This window comes from Haliaeetus leucocephalus, unplaced genomic scaffold (assembly GCF_000737465.1).
Source record: "Haliaeetus leucocephalus isolate CR32 unplaced genomic scaffold, Haliaeetus_leucocephalus-4.0 Scaffold362, whole genome shotgun sequence".
Classification (NCBI taxonomy): Eukaryota; Metazoa; Chordata; class Aves; order Accipitriformes; family Accipitridae; genus Haliaeetus; species Haliaeetus leucocephalus.
In genome coordinates, this window is record NW_010972798.1 from 6,859,037 (window position 1) to 6,879,741 (window position 20,705).

Here is a 20,705-nt window from a genome sequence, read left to right on the forward strand (position 1 = left end):
ACGCCGATAGTACAGAGCAGTCCCCGTGCCTTAGTTGGCACTATGCAACCAAATGGTGGTTTTCAGAGAGGGCAGAAACAGGCAGCAAGATACCGAAGCAAGGCGCTTGCTTACCCACGACACCACCCGGCCGTTGAAGCAGGGAAGCTTGGCATTGTCATCTGAGATCTCTTCTTTCACCACCCTGCAGAGGGGAGAGGAGACAGTCAGAGCTGGGTCCAGGACTTCAGAGGAAAAGGAGGCTTTCCCAGGCAGGAGTTTGCACCCAACAACAGGCAGCCCAGGCTTGGGAATGGGGCAGGGAAAGCACTGGCAGCTCCCTCCTGCTGCCAGGCTACAGCTTCCTATGCCCACAGCCACGACTGGCAGGCTGGAGGGGAGAAGACAAGGGCAGAATACGCTCTCCCGTGTGCATCCAGCTGTTTTATCGCCCAATTCACATTTTAATCAGTGAAAAAAAAAAAAAAAAATCAGATGCATATTTCCACCAGTTCGCTTGTTTCTAAAGAAATACATAATTTAAACATCTTTATAATGATCTGAAAGAATCACAACCTATGCCAGAGATTTCTAATAGATGAAAGTGAAATACATTAAACAAGCTGCCTCACAAATGTTACTGTTGCTTTTTAATTATGTACATAATATTTCAACATCACTTCAAGCTTTATAGTTATGCCACAATGTCATGTTCCCACATTACACAAACAGCTACATTATTATCAGTCTTCATAGTGGAGGGAGCACTGATAATTTTTTTTCCCCCCCAACAGTAAAACCATCAGTTTTCTTTGGAGAGAAAATTTATTCCTTCTATTTTAAATATCACTGGGCACTTAAATGCAGAGTCACTGTGGAAAAAGTAATCAAAACAACTTGTAAATTCACCAGATTAAATTAATATCATCTTTGATAAATCAAATTTAATGGCAAAATAGGCTTTAACAAGCTCATTGTCTTTTCTACTCAATAACAACATTTTAAGCACTCTAATACAAAGATATCTTACAAGTAGTCTGTGATATTAATTTCCCTTTCCAAGCTATATCTAAGGTAGCTTGACATATATTGTGCTTAAAAAAATAACGTAGTAACTAAAAACTGTGAATAAATTGTTGAGGAGGGAGAAGGATCCAACAGAAAAAGAACAAATGTGAAACCAAGGGAAATTATGTATTAAAAAGAAGTAGTTTATAAGTAACAAAGTACACAGAGGTGGGATCCCATCAACAGCTCTGAAGGGTCCCCAAGCCAGTCCCCAACTCACGGAGAATCGAAGAGGATGCAAGAATGGGACGCAGAGCTGTGACCCATTGCCCCAGACTGCCATGCAGTCCAGGCACTGCCATCGAGTCGCAGCACGTTGGGGCTCAGAGAAACAGGTACTCTGGGCTCACGGCTGTGCTTGCTGGTGCGCCAACAGCTGCCCAAGCCGTCACTGAAAATAGGACGGCAAGGCTCGCCAACATCGCAAGGCATCAGCAGAAGGCAAATGAACAGTGCTGGAAGACCAAAACCTGGGGAGCAGGCTCGCTCCACCCTGCCAGCCGTGCTGGTTGCTCCAGTGTCACGCACGCTCAGCAAAGAGCTGTCCCACGGGGTGAAAGGCAGCATATTGCCGCGTTTTTGCTGGCAGCTGGCACTCACGATCCTTGCCCAAACTGGAGAGCCAGCAAAGGGACTGGACAACTGCTACCCATCCCCAGAAGGCACAGATGAAGACGTCACGGTTTGAGCAGTCTAATCCACTCCCAGGATGTGCGTTAATTCCTCTTGCACAGATGGAGAAGCAGGAAAAAGCAGGAAAGGAGCAGTGAGGATGGATTAAAACCCTGCTGGCTTAATACTTCTTCAGCATGCCCTGTGCCAGCCTCTGCCCAAAGGCCCTGCAGTCCAGGATGAGTGTCAAACAGGCAGTCTTTCCCAGGACCCGTCCCCTTTGGTGCCCACGCCAACTCTTTCCAATGCAGGCAAGTTGTCATCGCCTCACTTCCAAGTGCACACACATACACACGCATGCACCCTGGCCTGGCTGCACTAGCATCCATTTATACTGTCGCCAGCAGCCTGGACTTCATCCAATTCCTAGAGAGAACTTCAGGCAGAGCCAATTTTCAGTGCTGCGTGCTGCCTGCTCAGGGACAGAGCCCTGGCTGTGGGTGAAGGGACAGTGTGATATATTTGCAGGGTCAAGGTGACCAACTGATAAGCACAAATGAACTATTCCACTTTCAGTGGGGACAGAGGAAACCAACACCCAAGACCCCCCGCCCACCTCAACTGCCATACCCGATGGAGAACAAGCTCTCTCTGTCCTGAGAGCTGGTCCCTCATCGCTCCTATTACCCTGCTACTGCCCCAGACATCCCAGGGGTCAGCTCCACCCTGGAGCAGTTTTCTCCTTCCCCAGCCACTACATTATTTATCACTATTTATCACCCAGATGCCAGAGCACAATGGTTTATATATTTAGACTCTACGGAGCAAAAACTGATAGTGCTGGAGTCAGGCACATGCCGAGCAGGAATATCTCTGCAGTCCTGCTCACATCTGTCACCCCTTGCACCGTCGCAGCTATTTGTGCCCTGCATTCCTCTCCAGCCTCAGCCCCAAGCTGTAGCCTTCCTCCCCCCACCTCTCACCACTCTCTTCAAGTCACACTTCTCACTCGAACAAGACCGCAGGTTCACGTCAGAAGCCACCAACCAAGCAGCCTCTGGGGGAGCTGTGAGCAGTGCCACGTTTCTCCTCCACAGTTGCATGGGGAGGCAGCCATGAGATGAAACTGTCCTGTGGATGTGCTGGGAGGGAAAACCATCCTGTGAATGTGCTGGGAAGAGCCCCCAGCTGATGGGGTCTGAACCCGGGAATCCCGAAAGAGCAGACCCAGAAGGAACTCAGGCTCTCTTGGTTCTCTAAAAGCCCCTCCTTTTGGCAGGAGCCACCACAGCCCAGGGAAAACATCTGCCCAAGGCTGATTTCAGAGGCACTAGCTTTTAGTTTACTGTCCATCAGGGCTGCCCAGTTTCAGATTTTCCCATGTTTAAAGCCCTTGCCAGGGGCTGGGCACGGTGGCCAGGAAAACCCCCTTCTACAGAGAGGCAGCCCGAGCCATGCCCAGGCCCAGGCGAGCGTGGGTCCATCCCCCTCGGTGCTGCTGCTCTGCACGGAGAATCGCCCTGCAGACCAGGTGCTCGCCGGCCCCCGTCCCGTCCCCGGGGCCAGCAGACACGCTACGGCCAAGCTTGCAGGCTCGGCGCCTGGCCCGCAGGCCCAGCGCTCCCCGGCACTCATCTGCCTTGAATTTTCCAACAAAGAGACCTGCGGGAGGGAGGAAGGAGGGAGGAAGGAGGGAGGGAGGGTTACAGGGGAGGCAGGCCGAGTGGGCGGATGATTCAACCGCCATCCCCAGCGACACGGGGCCAAGCCGGGGGGGAGGAGGAGGGGACAAGGCTCTGGCTGCCGCAGGAGCCCGGCTGGGGTGTGCAAAGGGGGCTGCCAGGGCTGACACAAGCAGCACATCTGCTCCCATGCAGCTGGGGGAGGGGAAGGGGCAGCCCCAGCAGCAGGGAGGGAAGCGGAGGAAATCCATCTCCAACCCTGGCTCCATCCCTACCCTCCCGCCGGCTTCTCCGGAAGAGCCGGCAGACCCTCTCCCCACGGCCTGGGAAGATGCCACGCTCCCAGCTTCCCTCCTGCTCCCCACCGGCAGGAGCAGCTGGCAGCCTGGAACAAGGACGCAGAGGCGGGCGAGGGACAGGCGGGCAGACGCTGCCTTCTCCAGGGAGTCCCAGCCCGGCTCAGGAAATTGGAGGGTATTTTATATCACAGAGTCACATCCTAGGAATGAAGGGAAGGTGGGGAACAAGAGAGCGCGCACAGGAGAGAAAGGAGGCCATAAAACCCAAGCCTCGGAGGCGGCTGCGCCGTGTCAGAGACCCCGGGCTGCGCAGACGTTACCAGCGCAGCTGCTGTGCTCCCAGCCTCCCCGTTTCCCCTTGGTGGCCTCCAGCCCGGGCGAGGCTGCGGATACAAGGGAGTTTCTAGCTTCAGCCAGCTCTGGTCTCTCCTGAGCGGGACCCGCTAGCCACAGCAAAGTCCCAGCAAAGAACTCAGAAGGAGTAACGCAAGCCCAGAGAGAGCAGAAATCCAAGAGGCACGGACAAAGGCTCTGGCAGGAGGACTTGAACCTCAGATGCAGGCTGGAGCGCAGCAGCGATCACTGCTCGTCTCTGGCGGTCCCGTTCCCCACCTTGTCTGTCGCAGGGCTCGCAACGGGGAGGATACTCAGAGAGAAGCAATCATGGGACGTGGCAGTGATCAGAAAAGCTGAATTTGGCATTGGGGAAGTCAGTAGCAAGAAGGGAGGTGAGGGCACCCCTCAAGCATGTTAGCTTGACGGCCAGGATGAAAAGGAGTCTGTTACTAGGGGAGGTGCAAAGATTGAGAAGACAACTGAGCAGTGACAATTTCACACTAAAAAGATGTAAAGCTAGTAGAGCAGATGAAAAAAAGAAAGATCTTTTCCTTCATTTACTTCCATTATTAAGAGGAAAGACCTTTTACAGAACAGCGACATTTCTTCCAATGTTGCAAAGCCCAGAAATTCAATGTTAAACTTAATCTTCTATTACAACCTCCCAAAAGTGCACAGATTAGGTGGGTCACTCCTCTGACCTTAACAGCTCCCATCTCCTACAGCCCACAAAAGAAGAAAAAAAAAACCAAACAAAAAACATCAGGAGACATTTCTACCCAATAGCACAAGCTTCAGGGATTTACACACCAGAAATGTGATCTCATTTTCAAGACCTGTAGTACACACCCCTTAGGGCAGGGATGTCTTGTCTCCAAATGATTGTATAGATTAATAGTGCTGCATAGCGAAAGGAAGCACTTTCATGTGTTACTATCCAAATGTGAGTATCTCCTAGCTCTAGAGCAAAATCCTCCTCTCTTCTGCAAAATCAAATGCTGGGGTCACAGCGACGAGCTCTGCATCCGTTTCAGCAGAAGAGAAAATTGGACAGGGCAATTCTCCAACAGAGTTGGGATTTCAAATGAGAAATAGTCGCCTGTTAGACTAAGCCCAGACATGACACGTGTGCTTCCCGTGGGGATGCAATCCCCCCAAGGGCTACAGGCCCAACGAAAGAATACACACGCCAGCGATCACACGTGTATCGGCAAGACCTTGGGCTTTGCAGGCAAACAGCACGCATCAAACAGGATTAGAGGATTTGAGTTGTCTGTCTCCGTAAGCCAGGGCATTCTTCGGGTCTTCCTCACTGTATTTTTACCTCCTGTGCAAGGAAGAGGAGTACATAGTGTACAAATTGCATGGTGCACTGGGGTGAGAAGGGCTCTCCAAGTATAAACAGAGACCATGGCTCTCCCATTTAATTTCCCTCCCAAGCCCCCAGACAGGGTATTATCCACTGCTCCTCTATGTTGTAGCACAGGGTAAAAAGGGAAACAGATCTGCAGTTGGTTTAGCTCTGTCAGACCCTCCTCCCCAGAGGAGCTGCTGTTCTCCCATCTGTCCCTGCACCCTGTGTGAACGTGAGCTCCCTTGGAGCACTATCTTTACCTTGTGCCTTTTTTTAAGAATCAAGAAGCACAAACCAGCTGTCCTGCTAACACAACAATAACCCATCTCTGCATTCTAGCGGGAAAGGCCACCTCTGCTTTCCTAACAAATCAAGGGAACTTCACAAGGATTCCTCGGGGAGCAGCTCACCCCATTTCAAGCTACTACTCGCTCTCCTCAGGAGTGGGGACATCGTGCCCATCAGCAAAAGCACAGGAACAGCCTCTTTCATTTTCAGGCTGTAATCTCTACAGCCTCCCTCAACTGCACTCACCACTGCTGCCCCACAGCCTCCCCGTGCGCCCCACAGCTTGCTGCGCTTTGCCCCCGTGGCCACTCAGGCAGGGGCTGAACAGACATCTAAGATGGCAACTGTTTTCCCCAAGAACGCCTCATCAACACATTTGCAATCACTCTACTGGACATACACCAGGAAAACCACAGCCCCCCCGTCCAGGAGATGTTTGGCTCCAGCTGGACCTGTGCTCAGTCCTACAGGCATCACTGGGTGGGAGATGACAGAGGACACACCTCCTGTTCAGCTAGTCTGAAGACTGGAAAAGGAATGGCATTCAGGAATGACCCACCCGGCCTCACAGGCCTGCCCAGGAGCAGCACTTATCAAAGCAAAGCTGCAGACTTTGATTTAGAAGTGAGCCAAGAGCCCCGGCAGCCCCTCCCGCCTTGATCTCCGGAGTGACCATCTGGCTGCAGCACTGCTCTGCAAACAAGCCCAACAGGCCTGTCCTCCAACTGCAGGAGGCACCTCCACACTAATTAATCCAGCCCTGCCCAAGCCATGCTTCCAACTCCCAGAAGGACATTTAGAGACATCATCAAAGGAAGTGTTCTCCAGGCCCTCGAAGGTTCAGTGACACTTTCAGTCTCTTTGAATTGGAAATCAGGACAAATGGGAACTCCTAGCAGAAGCCCAGCCAGGCTCTTCACCCTGGTAGCTCAATTTCAGCTCCTCAACAACTCCAAGAGCTTGCACAGCCTAACACAAGGATGCAAGACAAGTGCAAGGACTCATTGCAAGAAAAAGATGTGAGGTTAAACATCTGCAGAAATGACCTTCAGGGAACTGAGACAAATCCACAGATCTAACAGTGACCAAAAGCTGGGCTTGTATTCAAGGTGGGATAGGAAACAGGCCCAAAGAGGCCCAGCCGAACAGAGACGTATGTATGAGACACGGTGAAATCCTGATGCAGGTGCTATGGTTCATATTAATGTTGAGAGATGGCAAGCAAACCAGAGGAGGCTTGGTCTGCTGTGACACTTAGCTCCATCTGGACACAGACAGCAGGAAAAGCCCACAATGCAGAGCTGCAACACAACAGAGAGAAAGGGACTGTGCAGAGAGGTGGAAAAGGGGTTTACCCAGCTACTGCTGGTAGCAGAACACAAAGGGTGCAACACCACCTTGCCAAGAAGCTTATGGATGAGGTGTCTGGGCCCCACAGGGAACTCCCTGTAACTCTCCACAGAAGTCACTCACCCCTTTCTAGGCTGGCTAGAAAAGCAATGGCCTCCCTTGCAATGCCCAGCGACTTCACACCAGTTAAGATGACAGTGAAGAGCTGTAAAGGGCTGCTGGGGGGACTGTGTGATGTTAGCATGTACACAGCAGCCAAGGGAGAGGGCCATGATGTCCATGAAGGCTCTGCATGCACTATGAGGAAGGTAGGACCAGGCCTTCCTTTTCTGGCCCTCAGCTGAGGGACGCCAAGTCAGTCCTGCTTTTTCTTAACAGCAAGCAAGGCTCCTGCCAAGAAAGCGCTGCTGCTGTGGAATGTGCTGGGCCAGCAGTACAGCTCATTCCTGGAAAAGCATCAACTCAGCGGGAGAGCAAGGAGAGGAGAAGAGGGGGAAAATGGGAGGAGGGGGAGGGTGGGAAACAAAGTCTGAAAGCTTGGACTTCCCACACCTGGGGAAGCAGGGAGCTGCCACAGAGCAGTCTGCTCGCCAGCACCCCCTTGTCCTGGGCTGGCAGCACAGCAGCCCTGCCCAGCATCAGCCCTTTGCTCTTGGAGCACCTTTCTGCTGGACAGCCACCTCCAGAGCAGGTCTGGGAAGGCACAGACCGAGGCAGATGGCTGTGGGGAGGAGGAGTGAGGTTCGTTTCCCCCATCATGTTAACAATTAATTTGTATTTAATGACAGTTCTCCACCAGGAGATGACAAAGCAGCCTCCACACGTGCCCTGCCCTCAAGACACTGACCAGCTCACATTACTCTCTCCTAGCACAAATAACTGGCAAGAGTGTCCCAAGGAAACCAGCCCAACCTCCTACCCGGTGGGAAGGAGCCTTGAAGCGTAACAGGCTCTAGATGACTGCACCTACTCTTCGCATCCAGCTGGGCTACCATCAGCAACATCTCTGCTAACTAGGTCTATAAGACATTCAGAGAACCCCTATAAAACCACCAGGGAGTTAATAAAGCTCAAAACTAAGTTCCACCACAAAACATTTGCCAAAGACAATGAGAAGGACTCACGCAAAGAAGAGCTTTTTCAGAGTCACAACAGCTGCATGGTGGCAAAGAAAGAACTTTGTCCCCAATCCCAAGCTATTCCAGCACTTGAAAAAAGGGTAGACAATGATACTATGTCCCTCTAGTCCTAAAATGCAGGAGACAACAAACAGCATGAGGGGTCTGAACACTCGTAAGAGCCATTTCTGACCATCGCTAGGACAGGGACGCATGTTCTTTTTCTTCCTCACCTTTGGGCCCTGGATAATTTTTGGTGCAACCTGAAATATTCACTTCAGTCTCAGGAAATTGTCAGCAAGCCAGGAAGAACTTGGAGAAAACCAATGGTTTAAACAATCAGCTCCTACATAGGTCTACCAGTAGACAAAACCAATCAAAGGTAGAGGAAGGCTGTTTCACCTGGTCTCCTGCTTTTGATGGTGTCCATGCAGGGGATGGAACAAGAAATTCCCTGTACAGAGAGACAGCAAATAGAGCACATTTTAGTAGCCTTTTATATACTTCATTTATTTCAGCTGATACCAGTCATCTTCACCAAACTCCCTTCAAGACGCAGGGCCAAGTCCTTGAACAATACAATGAGCAATCTCCTACCAAGCATCCTTTACCAGGCCAGCCAACCTTGCCCTCCAGCCATCACCCAGCAAACAAGCAAATACTGTTCAACTGCTGGAAGAAAGAGACAAAAAAGATGCTCCAGCCCTAACCAAACCAAGCATGTGCTGCTACACAACCCGCTCAACTATAGGTCCAGAAAGTGGATGACAGCCATAAAGCAGGAGCAAATCAATTACTGTAAATGAAAAGGAATCTAATTAGCCAAGAAGCAGGGAAAACGTGAGCTGTCTCCACCGTGCTGCTGGTTTACTCTCAGCAACAAGAATACTCACTTTTTCCTTCCTTTATGAAAGCCCTGGCCCACAGGAGTCCTCCTAACACCTGATGGATGGTCCACTGGACGAAGCAATATCTAGGCAGTCAGGAGACCATCACCTGCCTAGCAATCCTCCAAAGGAGGGTCAGAGATTTATGGAAACAGGGTGCAGGCCATGGTCTCAATCTGGAAGGAAGGCGTTTTCTGCAAGCAGCCAGGCTCTTCTGTTTCAGCAGCCCAGCTATAAGCGATGACTGGCATTAGTCTGAGGTCTGCATGAGGTGCCCTGTAGAGAACTCAGTCCAGATCCTGCCAGGACTCACCTCTATACCAGGAATCAGCAAGCTTTTCAACAAGAAAGTAAGTTTCCCCACAATTTAGAAGAGGACAGTGCTTTGGATTACTACAGCAACGTACCCCACCTCTGCAGGACCAAGTGCAACTGAGAGCTGCTGCTTTTCTTTGACACTGAACTCCCAGGCCTGACCCTGTCACACACTATTCAAAACCTTCCCACCTGCCATCTCTGACAACTGCACCAAAGGCTGGATAATAGTCAGTGACCTCCAGAAGTCACCATCGCACATGATGCAAAATGTTCCTCTTGTGGAGGGTCTTAAAACCACAGCTGCCAACTCCCAGGTCCTTCAAGGATGGAGGAGTGCAGTGAAAGGCAGCACAAGCTGTCTGCAGTCTGTAAATATCCCATGAGCTCAGTAACTGTGTTGAACTGGTCACTCTACACGTTAACTATTCCCACCGGCAGCCCAGAGATACTTGTCAAACGTTATTACTGCAATAGGGCCACTTCCCATGTCTGTGGATCTGCTGATAAATCAAGTTACAACAAGACCCTGATTCTGAGCTTCCTAGTTATCTGTGATACTGACATTAAATTCCCATGAAGCACCTCTCCTATAGTCACATGTAAAGTCACCGCAAACACTTTGTGCCAGCACCATGCGTTGACTGACCAGGAGCTCACCTGGTCCCTGCAGACAGCATGGCCAGACACACTCTCCGCCACGAGACTATGCATCTCACTACAGGGGAGAGCATGTGGGCCATGCAGCTTCCTATTACCAGGGCACAGGTACCAACTGCAACCAAAGGTAACATCATATGAAGTCACCAAAAGACTTTTAAATTGTCCCACACTGGCAATATAAAAGAAAAGACTGCTGTTGCTGTAGTAGGCTCCCGTGTTTCTGCGCAGGGGATTCAGAAGCACAGACACATGCTGTGTGAGTCTGACCCAGCTCAGACACATCAGACTCCATGTGCACACCAGATATAGATGTTACATACCTCTGCAGTAAGTCGGAGCTGCCCCAAGGAAACACAGACAGGGCCTAAGCTGCAGTAGATGTTGCCACCCCAAAACTCCTCTGATGCTTCCAGAATGCCTGGGCAGGGAATAAGCTTAAGAGTTTTCCCAAACTAACCCACCTTCTGGCCCCAGTTGAAATGAACCATTTTCACTCTGGAAGGAAAATCCATCTCACAGGAGCCCCTTCAGGACCTAAAGGTGCATTTACCAGCTGGGAGGTCTGCCATAAGAGACTCAGCCATGCAGCTAGATCCACGAAAATCCACCCTTCTCAGAGCTACAAAAGCCAGTAAGAAAAAATTCAAATTAACACAGTGCAATGGCAAGACTTCCTGCATTAAGCCCCTATATGGGCTTCCGGTATAGCACAGCCTCAGCTGGGCCCACAGGCAAGTTTCCCTGCAAATGGCACTAAAATACTAGTTGAGCTAGGCAGGGCTGAATGAACTGGGACAGCTCATTAGCCATATGCAAACAGAAGTATGGAGTTTGCATATCCATCACAGCTTCTGAAAAAAGCTTCAATTTGAGAAGCTGCTGCACCCTGGGGCCAGCCCAGCAGCAGCCTTCTCCCTGCCCCTGTCCTGCTGATCACGTCAGGCCACAAAGCCAGGTTTGTCACAGCACTTCTGACACTGCTCTGGTTGTCAACAATGGCAGCGCGGCACAATGCAGTGTATACAGGACAACCTATTTGCTCACAGATGGTGAGACACAAAAGGACCATGAATCTCAAGCAGGTCAGAGTAGGTCAGAGCAATGCTGAGGGAAAAAGTTGAAGCGCAGTGAGCGGGCAGGCTACTGTGCTAGCACCAGCTTCCCTGTTGTGACAATCCATGCGGAGCCAGAGCTCCCAAAACACAGACCCCTCCGGCAGATTCGCAGTGTCCTCAGAACCAGCCTGTACATGGCAGGAGCTGCCAGCCATCAGAAAACAAGGAAAAGCCCACAGCCTCTGTTACCCAGACCCTGAATTCCCAGCCTATCACAGAGACAGCTGCCAGCGATCAGAGGGGCCACGTAGCAAATAAATTCCTCTCCAAACCCTAGAGGCAGGTCAAAAACCAGCAGAGGAAAGACCTTCCCACGCAGCGGCCAGTGCCAGCTCTCCCAGAAACAGATCTCTGCTCCAAGTCATGCGAGAAAGCCTTCCCCCCTTTAGCTTATGTCTTTAGCCAGGACCAGAAGGACGGAGTCCCACTGCAGCGATTCAGTCACCGCTCACTAAATCTTCTTTTCCTCCAGTTCTTACAAGATGGCAGATTTTAGCCAGCAAGACACACAGACAGATGTGCCAGTGAGGGAATAACCAACACAGAAGACTTAGTGGAGCAGGGTACCCAAATGCTGCTTCTGCTGCCTTCAATAGCTAGCTGTGACTGGAAAAACAATGCCTCTGGCTCCTCTCCTCTAATAAATAACTGATACAACAACCACAACAGTCCCAACCCTCCACTGCGATACAGGATTACATGGCACAGGAAGGTCAACACCAGGCATTTCTGCCTGTCAAAGCCTCCAGAGAATTCCAGCCCATTCCTGGATGGGCTCAGTGTTAGTGCTACAGCAGTAACAACACAGCAATGGAAACAAGTGAAACCAAGAGCTTCAGAGCAGAGGCTCAGGGAGATACTAATACTTCAGCTCCGCAAGCTGACGCAGACCTTGGAGACAGTGATATTCATGGCCCAAGAGCTAACATACTCTCCTAAGGCCACCATGGCATTACATAGATAAGCACACAGACAAAGCAGACAAAGTCACAGAGATTAGACTAATTCCCAGATTTGTACCTTACTTCAACGCCTTCCAAAGAGCATTCACAAAAGGATTTGGTCCAAAAATTTCCAATGGCAGTCACCAGCAGGATTAAGTTTTACTTAACTTGCCAGCTGCTGCCTAACAAGCCAGCACCACTGGGACAAACAGTAACAGCCACGTGGTGCCACATCCCCCTCCTGGAAAACCACCATCCATCCAGCACAGGTCAGAAGGGCAAGCTCCGAATAACAAACAAGGGATGGGGAGAAGAGGAAATCAATAGGAAACACCAAAAACACACAGCCCTGACTGTTGCCTCATCAGATGTGCAGCATGATGCAAAGCTGGTGCGACAACATGAAGGCAATTTCCTGCAGGCACAGTCTATGCTGTGTTCTGCAAGCCCAGCTCTCCTTCATGGGCTTTTACACAGATCAAATTCCTAAACCACAACATTGTTATATCTATTTGGATGCAGTCAAGGGTGGAGGAGTAGCACTTCATTACAGTAGATACCCTCAGCTCAGAACAGTGCAGCAACTGCCATGCAGACGTGCAAGAGGCTTCCCCACCACTTTAAGTACCATGAGCTCAAAAAGACTTGAGGAATTCTAACTATGCTCCCTACACCTCTACATATACAGCCTTCAAGTCTAGATAGAGGACCTGATGCCCACCCTGAGAGAGGACTGAAGTCAAACACATCTGTGCAGCAGAAAAGCTGCAGGGGAAACGAGATTTTCTTCGCTTATACTCACAGCACCCTTCTTCCCTGAGCATCCCCAAACACACGGTGGTGGGTAACTACCTCCACCTTCAAGAGTTCAGGCCACATGGCTGCAGACCCAGATGTCTCTGCCTGCTCGGAGACCAGGTGGGGAAATCATAGGTGAAGAAGGCCAGGAGCGGAGCATGCTGGAGAATAGCAACTTACTGAAGGCTCAGTGCTCTGAGCACAGGGGCTTTGGGCTCACAGGCCGTCTGCCTCCAACCCTACAAGTCAGCACCTTCCTTCTGAGAGTCCATGACAAAACACTGCCTCCCCAGCTGCCCATCCTGCTCTCACCATAGCCACGTAGGAAGGAACATCACTCCTTATGCCACCACCCAGAAGATCCAGTACTGACCCTGCAGGAGAGCCAAGGTCTGGGATTTGGGAATAGCCAAGTTCTAGATGAAACTCTCAAAAGTCATATTTCAGCAGGAACCAGAAGACTGAGCAGTGGGGCCAGCACTATCATCCCGAAACAACAAACAATGCTCAGGTCACAACCCATATTATGGTGGTTTATGAGCCATTTTTAATGGTGTTTGGCCTTGACCTCAGAGACTGAGCCATGCTGGAGCACAGCTGCACCACAGACAGTCAGGGTGCACAGATTTACTTCATGGCAATTTCTGAGACGTCAAAGTAGGTTTTTGCTCTGTGCAGGAATTTGGAGGACCAGAGTCCTCCAGATGATTTCAAAACACGTAACTGCATCAAAACAGCTGCATTCTCATGGATGGGCAAAGGTTTCTTGACCTTTCTTTCTCTTTTTTTTCAGAGATGACAAGAGAAGCTTAAAATTAAGAAACATTCCCATCAAAAACATAAATGAAAACAATACTTCTCCAAGAAAAATGCTGGCTTCAACATAACACCATATTTTGGGAAAAAATACATTCAGTCAAAAAAAAATTCTGACCAGCTCTAGCTGCAAACAAGTTCAATAGCTGTTGTAAAGCTTCATTGTTTGCATAGTACAGACAAGGCCTTAGGGAAATTGGTCTGCAGCCCGATTTGGCTAACTTGGCTTTCTGAACACCACCCCTGGGCAAAGAAACCAGGCTATGACTGCTACCCAATGTGGCCTTCGGAGCACAGCTCCAACCACAACAGAGAAAGCCGGACACCTACAGAGTCAGTAATAGCTGGGTCTGAACAGCAGGACACACACTGCCAGGCACAGACAATACAACCCAGGGAAGGAGTGAATACCATCAACTAACCCTCTCCATCTGCACCCCAGCGCTGGCACTGCTGTGGCCCCCCACCACCACTGCCACGACACTTGGAAACAGCCTCCAGCAGCAGCTACAGCCAGGACCAGCTCCAGTGTCAATGGGCCACCCCCCAGCACGGGCAGCATTACAGGAACTTCCCACCACAAGCGCAGACAGTGGTTAGCAGCTCTCTGCCAAATCTTCAGCAGCCAAGGAAACAGAGGCACAGGCTGCAGTAACCTACACGCAAACTGTCCAAAAAATAACCTCCAGTGGAACCTAGCTAACCAGGGCGGCACACCTCACATGAGCAGGAAGGGAACCACGCATTCTCGGGAGCAGGGAGCACAAGAGATGGGGTGCTGTGGCCTCTCACATGGCTAAGTGCTGCCCTCTGCACAGAAAGGACAGGGAGTGGCCAGAAGATGAAGAAAAGTGACGGCCACCTCACAGCCAGGCCAGTGCTGTCACTCGGTCAGGAGGATGACAAAGGACATGAGCATGCAAGGGAGTTGCACAGTTTTGGAGGCTCTTTTGCTCACAGACCTCTTGCCAACCTCTCCCTGTATGAAATCCACACTGACATGGAAGCACTCTCCACCAGGGGCATGGGACAGGCAAAGGCCTTCTGCAGACAGCAGAGTTTCCAATTCGAAATTTAAAAAATAAAGTTCCAAAAATCAAAATAAAACAACTACCCCAACTCACGCTACAAACTGCTGGCAGGAAAGGCAGGGGCACCATGCCAGCGGCTCACCACTGCTTAGGGACTGACATTGCTTATTAAGTTTAGGATCCCTTCCCCAGCTCCAAACACTTCCAGCCAGAAGGACAGTCACTGCTGGCATCAATTTCAAAAAGACCCTACAATAAAAATAAATCACTCAGCCTTTCAGTGACCGTCAACGCATTTCCCCATGCACAAGTGCAGGAGATGAGGTCGCCAAATACCAACGGCATCTGACCCCTGCACTGGGAATTCCAGCAGCGCCCGCTTTGTTCTGCCTCCAGAGTGTTGCCCTAATCACTGCCTCATACCCGGCTTTGGAGAGCAGGTGATAATTAAACGGGTCTGGATTAGATACCGGGCTAGTGATTAGTTGGATACCAATTTTCCCTTGACAGTTGAGACCTAGGAATCACTCACCACAGCTCTGAAGTTAAAATTGGATTCGAGACCTGCAAGAGGGAGAAACCAGCAGCAGTGGGAGGAGCAGCACCATCCTGCCACTGCACCTCGAATCGCTGCTATCGCTGCTGTCATCCCAGCAACGCAGAACAAGTAGGTGAGATGGGGAGGGAGGGATGGTCCCCTTGCAGGAGAAGCAGACCTTTCTGCTCCCCAGCCTGGAAGAGGAGAGGTGGCTGAGTAAAGTGGAGATAAGATAAAATGATCACCCAAGTGCTTTCTCCACACACAGAAGAAATTCAAACTATCAGGCACTCCAGAATTTATGGAAAGACAACACAGAACTTCAGGCCAGGTGCTAAGGACTTACCTGGATGCACAAATTACACTCATTTAACTGAAACTGCTTTGAAAAGTTTAAATTAAACTTTAGCATGCCCCTGTGGGAATACCTTTCGATTGACAGAAAACAAGCAGCATCAATTACAAGCAAAAAATGAGTAAAAAGAAACCACATTTCAATTGATATAAGAATATCCTCAGAGCTGTACCAGTCACCTGGCCAGATGAAAAGTCAAAGCTGTAGTTCAGTCGGGGCAAACACGCACACAACCTGGCTGGCAAGAAGATCCATGCTGCCCAGAGACAAGTACATTTCTCATGATGGACTTGGGCAGGAGGCAACACTCTACACGTCACTGAGGCCCACATCCCAGCAAACTACAAACTACCACAGACCATCAGCACAGTTGTTCCCTTCCCAACTGCACAGGTCCCCAGCAGAATTTACAGTACTGTTCTTGCAGCACCTCTGTGCAACTGAGAGCTCTGTCATGCTAAGATCCACAAAAATGTTTGCCCAAGAAGCTCAGTGTCGAGTGGATGAGACAAGGCACAGGAGCACTGTTAGAATTTCCAATTTACAGATTGGGAACAAAAAAGACAGAAATTTAAAAGTCTGTTCAAAACCCCATGAAAAACCTGCAGTTAGCTTGATGGAGAACATGGATCTCACAAGCGGTCACAGCACTGCACTGATCTAAGGCTCTCTCCTTAGATCCCTCCTGACCAGCACACAGATCTTACCTGTAAAATATTGAACAAAAAGACTCAAGCTGTGGGGAAAAAAACCCCCAACCTTCCTTCTCTAGTGAGGGCAAGGTTAGCAGGTTAAGAATAGTTCCAAACTTCACAGCAAGGCACATCCACACAAAGCGTCTCAGGTCCAAGAAGAGTGTACCACATCTATGCACCGCCATACTTCCACCATCAGTCTGCTTAGTTCCTCCACATGCCTCCAGTTCTTGGATTTGCAATACACAAAGCCAACAAGGGCACAAATATCTGCACCCTGCATCACTGCTCTGCACCACTGGGCTCAGGCTGGATTCCCTATTTGCAGTTGTAGCCAACTACATGCTAGTTAGACCAGGCTACAAAACCCTGCAGCCTTCCTGCTGCTCACAGCTCCTCTCCCCACAATCGGGTGCATTAAATCTTCTTGTTTCTCCTCCTTCCCACCTAGAAGTGACGCCATTCTGGGGTCTTCTTAATTTGAGGCTGAGCGCTTTAACGAAGATGAGCTCCTGGCATAGCCTGACAACTCCACAGCCACCCAGGGGAGCCTCAGTTCACATTTCCAAGGAGATGTAAACACTGAAGCTGCTCCATCACCGCCCTGATTCTCAGAGCAAACAAATATTAACAAGATAAACAAAAGAATGAAAAATCCCACACACCAAGACTGCGGCTGTAATACTGCCCTGGGGATGGGGTGAGCTGAAGGGAATGCCAGGCTGGAGATCCACAGCCTGGAAAGAGGAGGAAGAGGGAGAAACAGATTCAGTCTGGGCAACAGAGGTGGGAGGAAACATTGGACCACATCTTGCTCCAGCTGACCCTGGAAGGTGAGATGCCTCCATTCCCAAAAAGAGATGAGAGAACTTAGTCTTACACCACAGGGGTCCTGCAAAAGGTCCTATTGCTGACAAAAAGCATGAGCCATCAGATCTGCAGGTCTCCTCCTCATTGATCAGCTGCCATAAGGCCATCCACCATCAACAGCTCGTCTCTTTCCCAAAGGGGCTTTACCCTGGGTACTACTTGTTGACACTGCCCAACTGACAAAAACCAGCCCAGCTTAGAAACTGCCAGCACAAGCCAGGCCACCCCCCATGCTGGGCAGAGGGCATCTGGAGGGAAGGGGCTGAGAGAGATACACATGTGAGTGTGCAACATCCTTCCTTGACACACAGCTTCTGAATACAGCTATGGTTAGTCTCCTCCTGGTTTTCACTAACTGCCCATTCATTTACAGTCAAGCAGCTGAGGTGCCTCCTGCCCTTCCATCCCTGTCTCTCCCCACAGACCAATGGCTCGCTCTCTCCTGGACACCAATTACCAGGGATCATGAAATATTTTGTTTGGACTCAATGATCTCAAAGGTCTTTTCCAACCTAAATGATTCTGATTCTATTTTGAGTGGTGCCTGGGGCTCCAGGGCTTCTCAGGGACAAGGCTGCAGCTGGACTGCTCTGGCTGCTCCCTCCCGTGCTCCAGCCAACCACCAGCATGTTCTTCAGCTCTCTGGAAAGGAGCAAAGACAGCTTTCCTGATGGGGCATCCCTGGTGGCACCACAAGAGGCTTTCTCCCCTCTGTTCCATACAAGGCCTTGCCATGTGCTGCTCCAACTGCACAACTCATCACACAGGACTTTGTCAAGGAACAGACTGCCCACACACAGCCTCTGACCCCTCTCAGCTGCACCTTCCCTTCCAGAGAGGTTCACTCTTCCCAGAAGAATTAGCTGAATTGGTCCCAACAAAAATCTCACCCCATGCATTTCTGACGCAACTAAACTCACTGCGTCTTCCTGAGTGATTTTCCCCTCTCCCTGCTAGCATCCACAACAACTCCCTATTCTGCTTTATCGTTGAGTTTCATTAATCTACCATCTGCCTCCTCCTGTGGAGCCTTAAAGAAACAGAGGAGGATGAAAAGGCACAGCACAGAACTTTGCTGCCACCAGACCCCTCTTCCCAATGCGAGATGCTGCTATTTATTACTAAACTTTGTTTATAGTTATGCAGACACTCTCCCACCCACATGGCAATGTTTCATTCAAGACAAGTTTGAATTCACTTCAAGAACAACATTTCAAAGGATCCCAAAGCATTTGTTTACAAACAGCATGCACGGAGAAGTCGCTTCTCCCACCAATGAACACGGTCCCCTCCGAGACGGGGAGAGGCAGCTGTTTCGTAGCACCCAACGCTACTCAACAGCTGAGGGACAGGAAACGATCCACAGACAACTGATATTGCTGAGGAAATTTATGGAAAATGAGGGCTGGAGACTTCTATTTGCCTGGAGAGAACGGGGAAGCTTCTGAGCACTCAGGCTCTCCACTGGGTCAGGAGGAATTTAGGGAGGCAAAGCATCCCAGACTGTGGTCAAAGGAGTGACTCCAAATTTCAAGCCTCATCTGAAAGCTGGCACCTCCCAAGCTAACGGGAACCTGGGCACTGGGATAATTTGGCTGCAGAAGGGAGAGCACCCCCTGCTGAGGCAGCCACACCGATCTCCATCCAAGCCCCGAACAGGCCCAGCCCTGTTCAACATAGGGTACGAGCCAAGATCACAGCCTAGGGAGGTATTTGGCGCACTAAGACGACACTAGGAAGACTATAAAACTGAAAGCTTTTTGCAGTCCCAGCCTCCATACACAAGACCTACTGTAAACCCTAAATCTTCAGAGGGGGGAAAAATATCCAGAGGAAGGAGGATCATGCAACTCTTTCAAATACCAAAGTGCTAGGAATGGTAAAGGGCCACATGCTGCAGAAGCCAAGAGAAGCTATGTTCCCAGGATGGAAACAGAGGTCCTCAAAAAGTCTAGAGGAGAGTCAGATGTAAGAAGACTCTAGACAAAACAGAGTGGCGACAAAGGGTCCTACAGAGAGTTCACTTCACATGGTGCTTGCTCCCCAGAAGTCACCGACTTTATGAAGGTAGGAGACAGCAGGGGCTCCGCAGAAGATCAGTAAGTACAACTGCCCAACAAGCAACAGAACGTACCCCCGACCTCCAAACAGCCACACGTGATGGAAGGAACCAAAGGGTACCGCAAAACCAGCGACGAAAATACCGGTGTTGGAAGAGAGCTGCCCCGCAGGAGATGGGATGCGAGGCAGGGCTGCACTCCTCTTCTATACAGGCCCATCCCAGAGACTGAGCACGGGACATCTTACATTGAGGATGGGACATGTACGTGGGTGCAGTAGGTCTTGTAAACACCCCTTGCTCAGAGATGGGCAGCATGTGGAGAGATCTCACTCCTTCTCTATGGAGGCAGGGGAAGAGAAAGATGGTCCCCTTTACCCATTCTTCCCAAAGATGAGATACAGAGCACAAGCTGCCAAAATGGATGGCCCTCCCCAAAATGGATGGTAGGAGAACAAAACTGTCCCCAAATCCACTCCCTGGGAAGGGCTGATGGAGGGGGCACTGTCCCCACACCCTCTTGGCAGAGGGAACAAGGGACACCCTCCCCAGGCAGGCACAGTGGGAGACGCCCAAACCCTTTGGATGGGGAATGACAACCCCAAGTAGGGTAACACTGGGGGATGCCACCCCTACACACCCCCAAGCTGGGCTGCACTGGGAGATACCCTCTCAGGGAAGGTGCTGCCCAAACATCGTGAGCACGGCGAGGGGGGGATCCTCAGATGAGACGATGGTCTCTGGCAGACATGGGGGTGCAGCCCTAGAGGATGAGCACAGAGGATACCACCAGCTCCCCCACAGAGGACTTAGCAGGGGGCAGCTTCCCCCAGAGCTGATGGGGGAAGCGAGGATGGCGGCCTGTCCCCAGAGAAGCTGCATGGGGGGGCTATCACCACCAACCCCCCCCAGGTGAGGTAACTGGTGGTGCACATGCCCCTGGATGGGGTGCATGTGAGGGTGTCGTGTGTGTCCCCAAACAGAACACAAGGGGGATGCCATCCCCGCCCCCCTCCAAGGCAAGGCAAGGGGGGTGGCAGATGGATGTGGGTCCTCCTCCCCACACCGGGCACGAAAGGGGCCACCAGTCCCGAAGGGCACCAGCCCACCCCCGGGGGTCCCAGCCCCGCTGCTCTGGGGGGACGACAGGACCCTACCAGGGCGGAGGGGGGAGCCAGCCCCTGTCCCCAGAAGCATGCCGGGCGGGTGTCCCCAGCCAGGCCCACGCAGCCCGCCCCCCCCCCAGGGAGGCCCCACGCGGGAACACGGAGGACTCCCCCACGCACACACGCGGCGGTCGGCGGGCCGGGCCCGCGCTCACCCGAAGTCGTCGTCCATGGACTTGAAGTAGAACTTGTAGTTGGGGCGGTTGAGGAGGCCCTTGAAGTCGCCGAGGGTGACGCGCTCGGCCGGGATCGGCAGCTTCACCAGGTACGGCGTCTCCTGCTCGTCCAGGTGGTAGATGATCTTCGTCTCGGCCGCCGCCATGGCGCCCCTGCCCGGCCGCCAGGCCTCCGCCGCCGCCTCCTCCTC

The 20,705-nt window shown here is 51.2% G+C and overlaps 1 protein-coding gene across 2 annotated transcripts in view; it reads right to left on the bottom strand.

The window, feature by feature from the left end:
- Positions 1 to 20,691, bottom strand: part of DVL3 (dishevelled segment polarity protein 3) — a 31,565-nt gene extending 10,874 nt beyond the window's left edge. For both annotated transcript variants that reach the window (XM_010572990.1, XM_010572989.1), the window contains exons 1-2: positions 20,494 to 20,691; positions 115 to 184 (exon numbers count right to left, since the gene is read on the bottom strand). In XM_010572990.1, the coding sequence (XP_010571292.1) occupies positions 115 to 184; positions 20,494 to 20,660 (237 nt within the window). In that variant the 5' untranslated portion in view covers positions 20,661 to 20,691. The remainder of the gene's footprint in view (positions 1 to 114; positions 185 to 20,493) is intronic.
- Between the last annotated feature and the right edge of the window lie 14 nt (positions 20,692 to 20,705).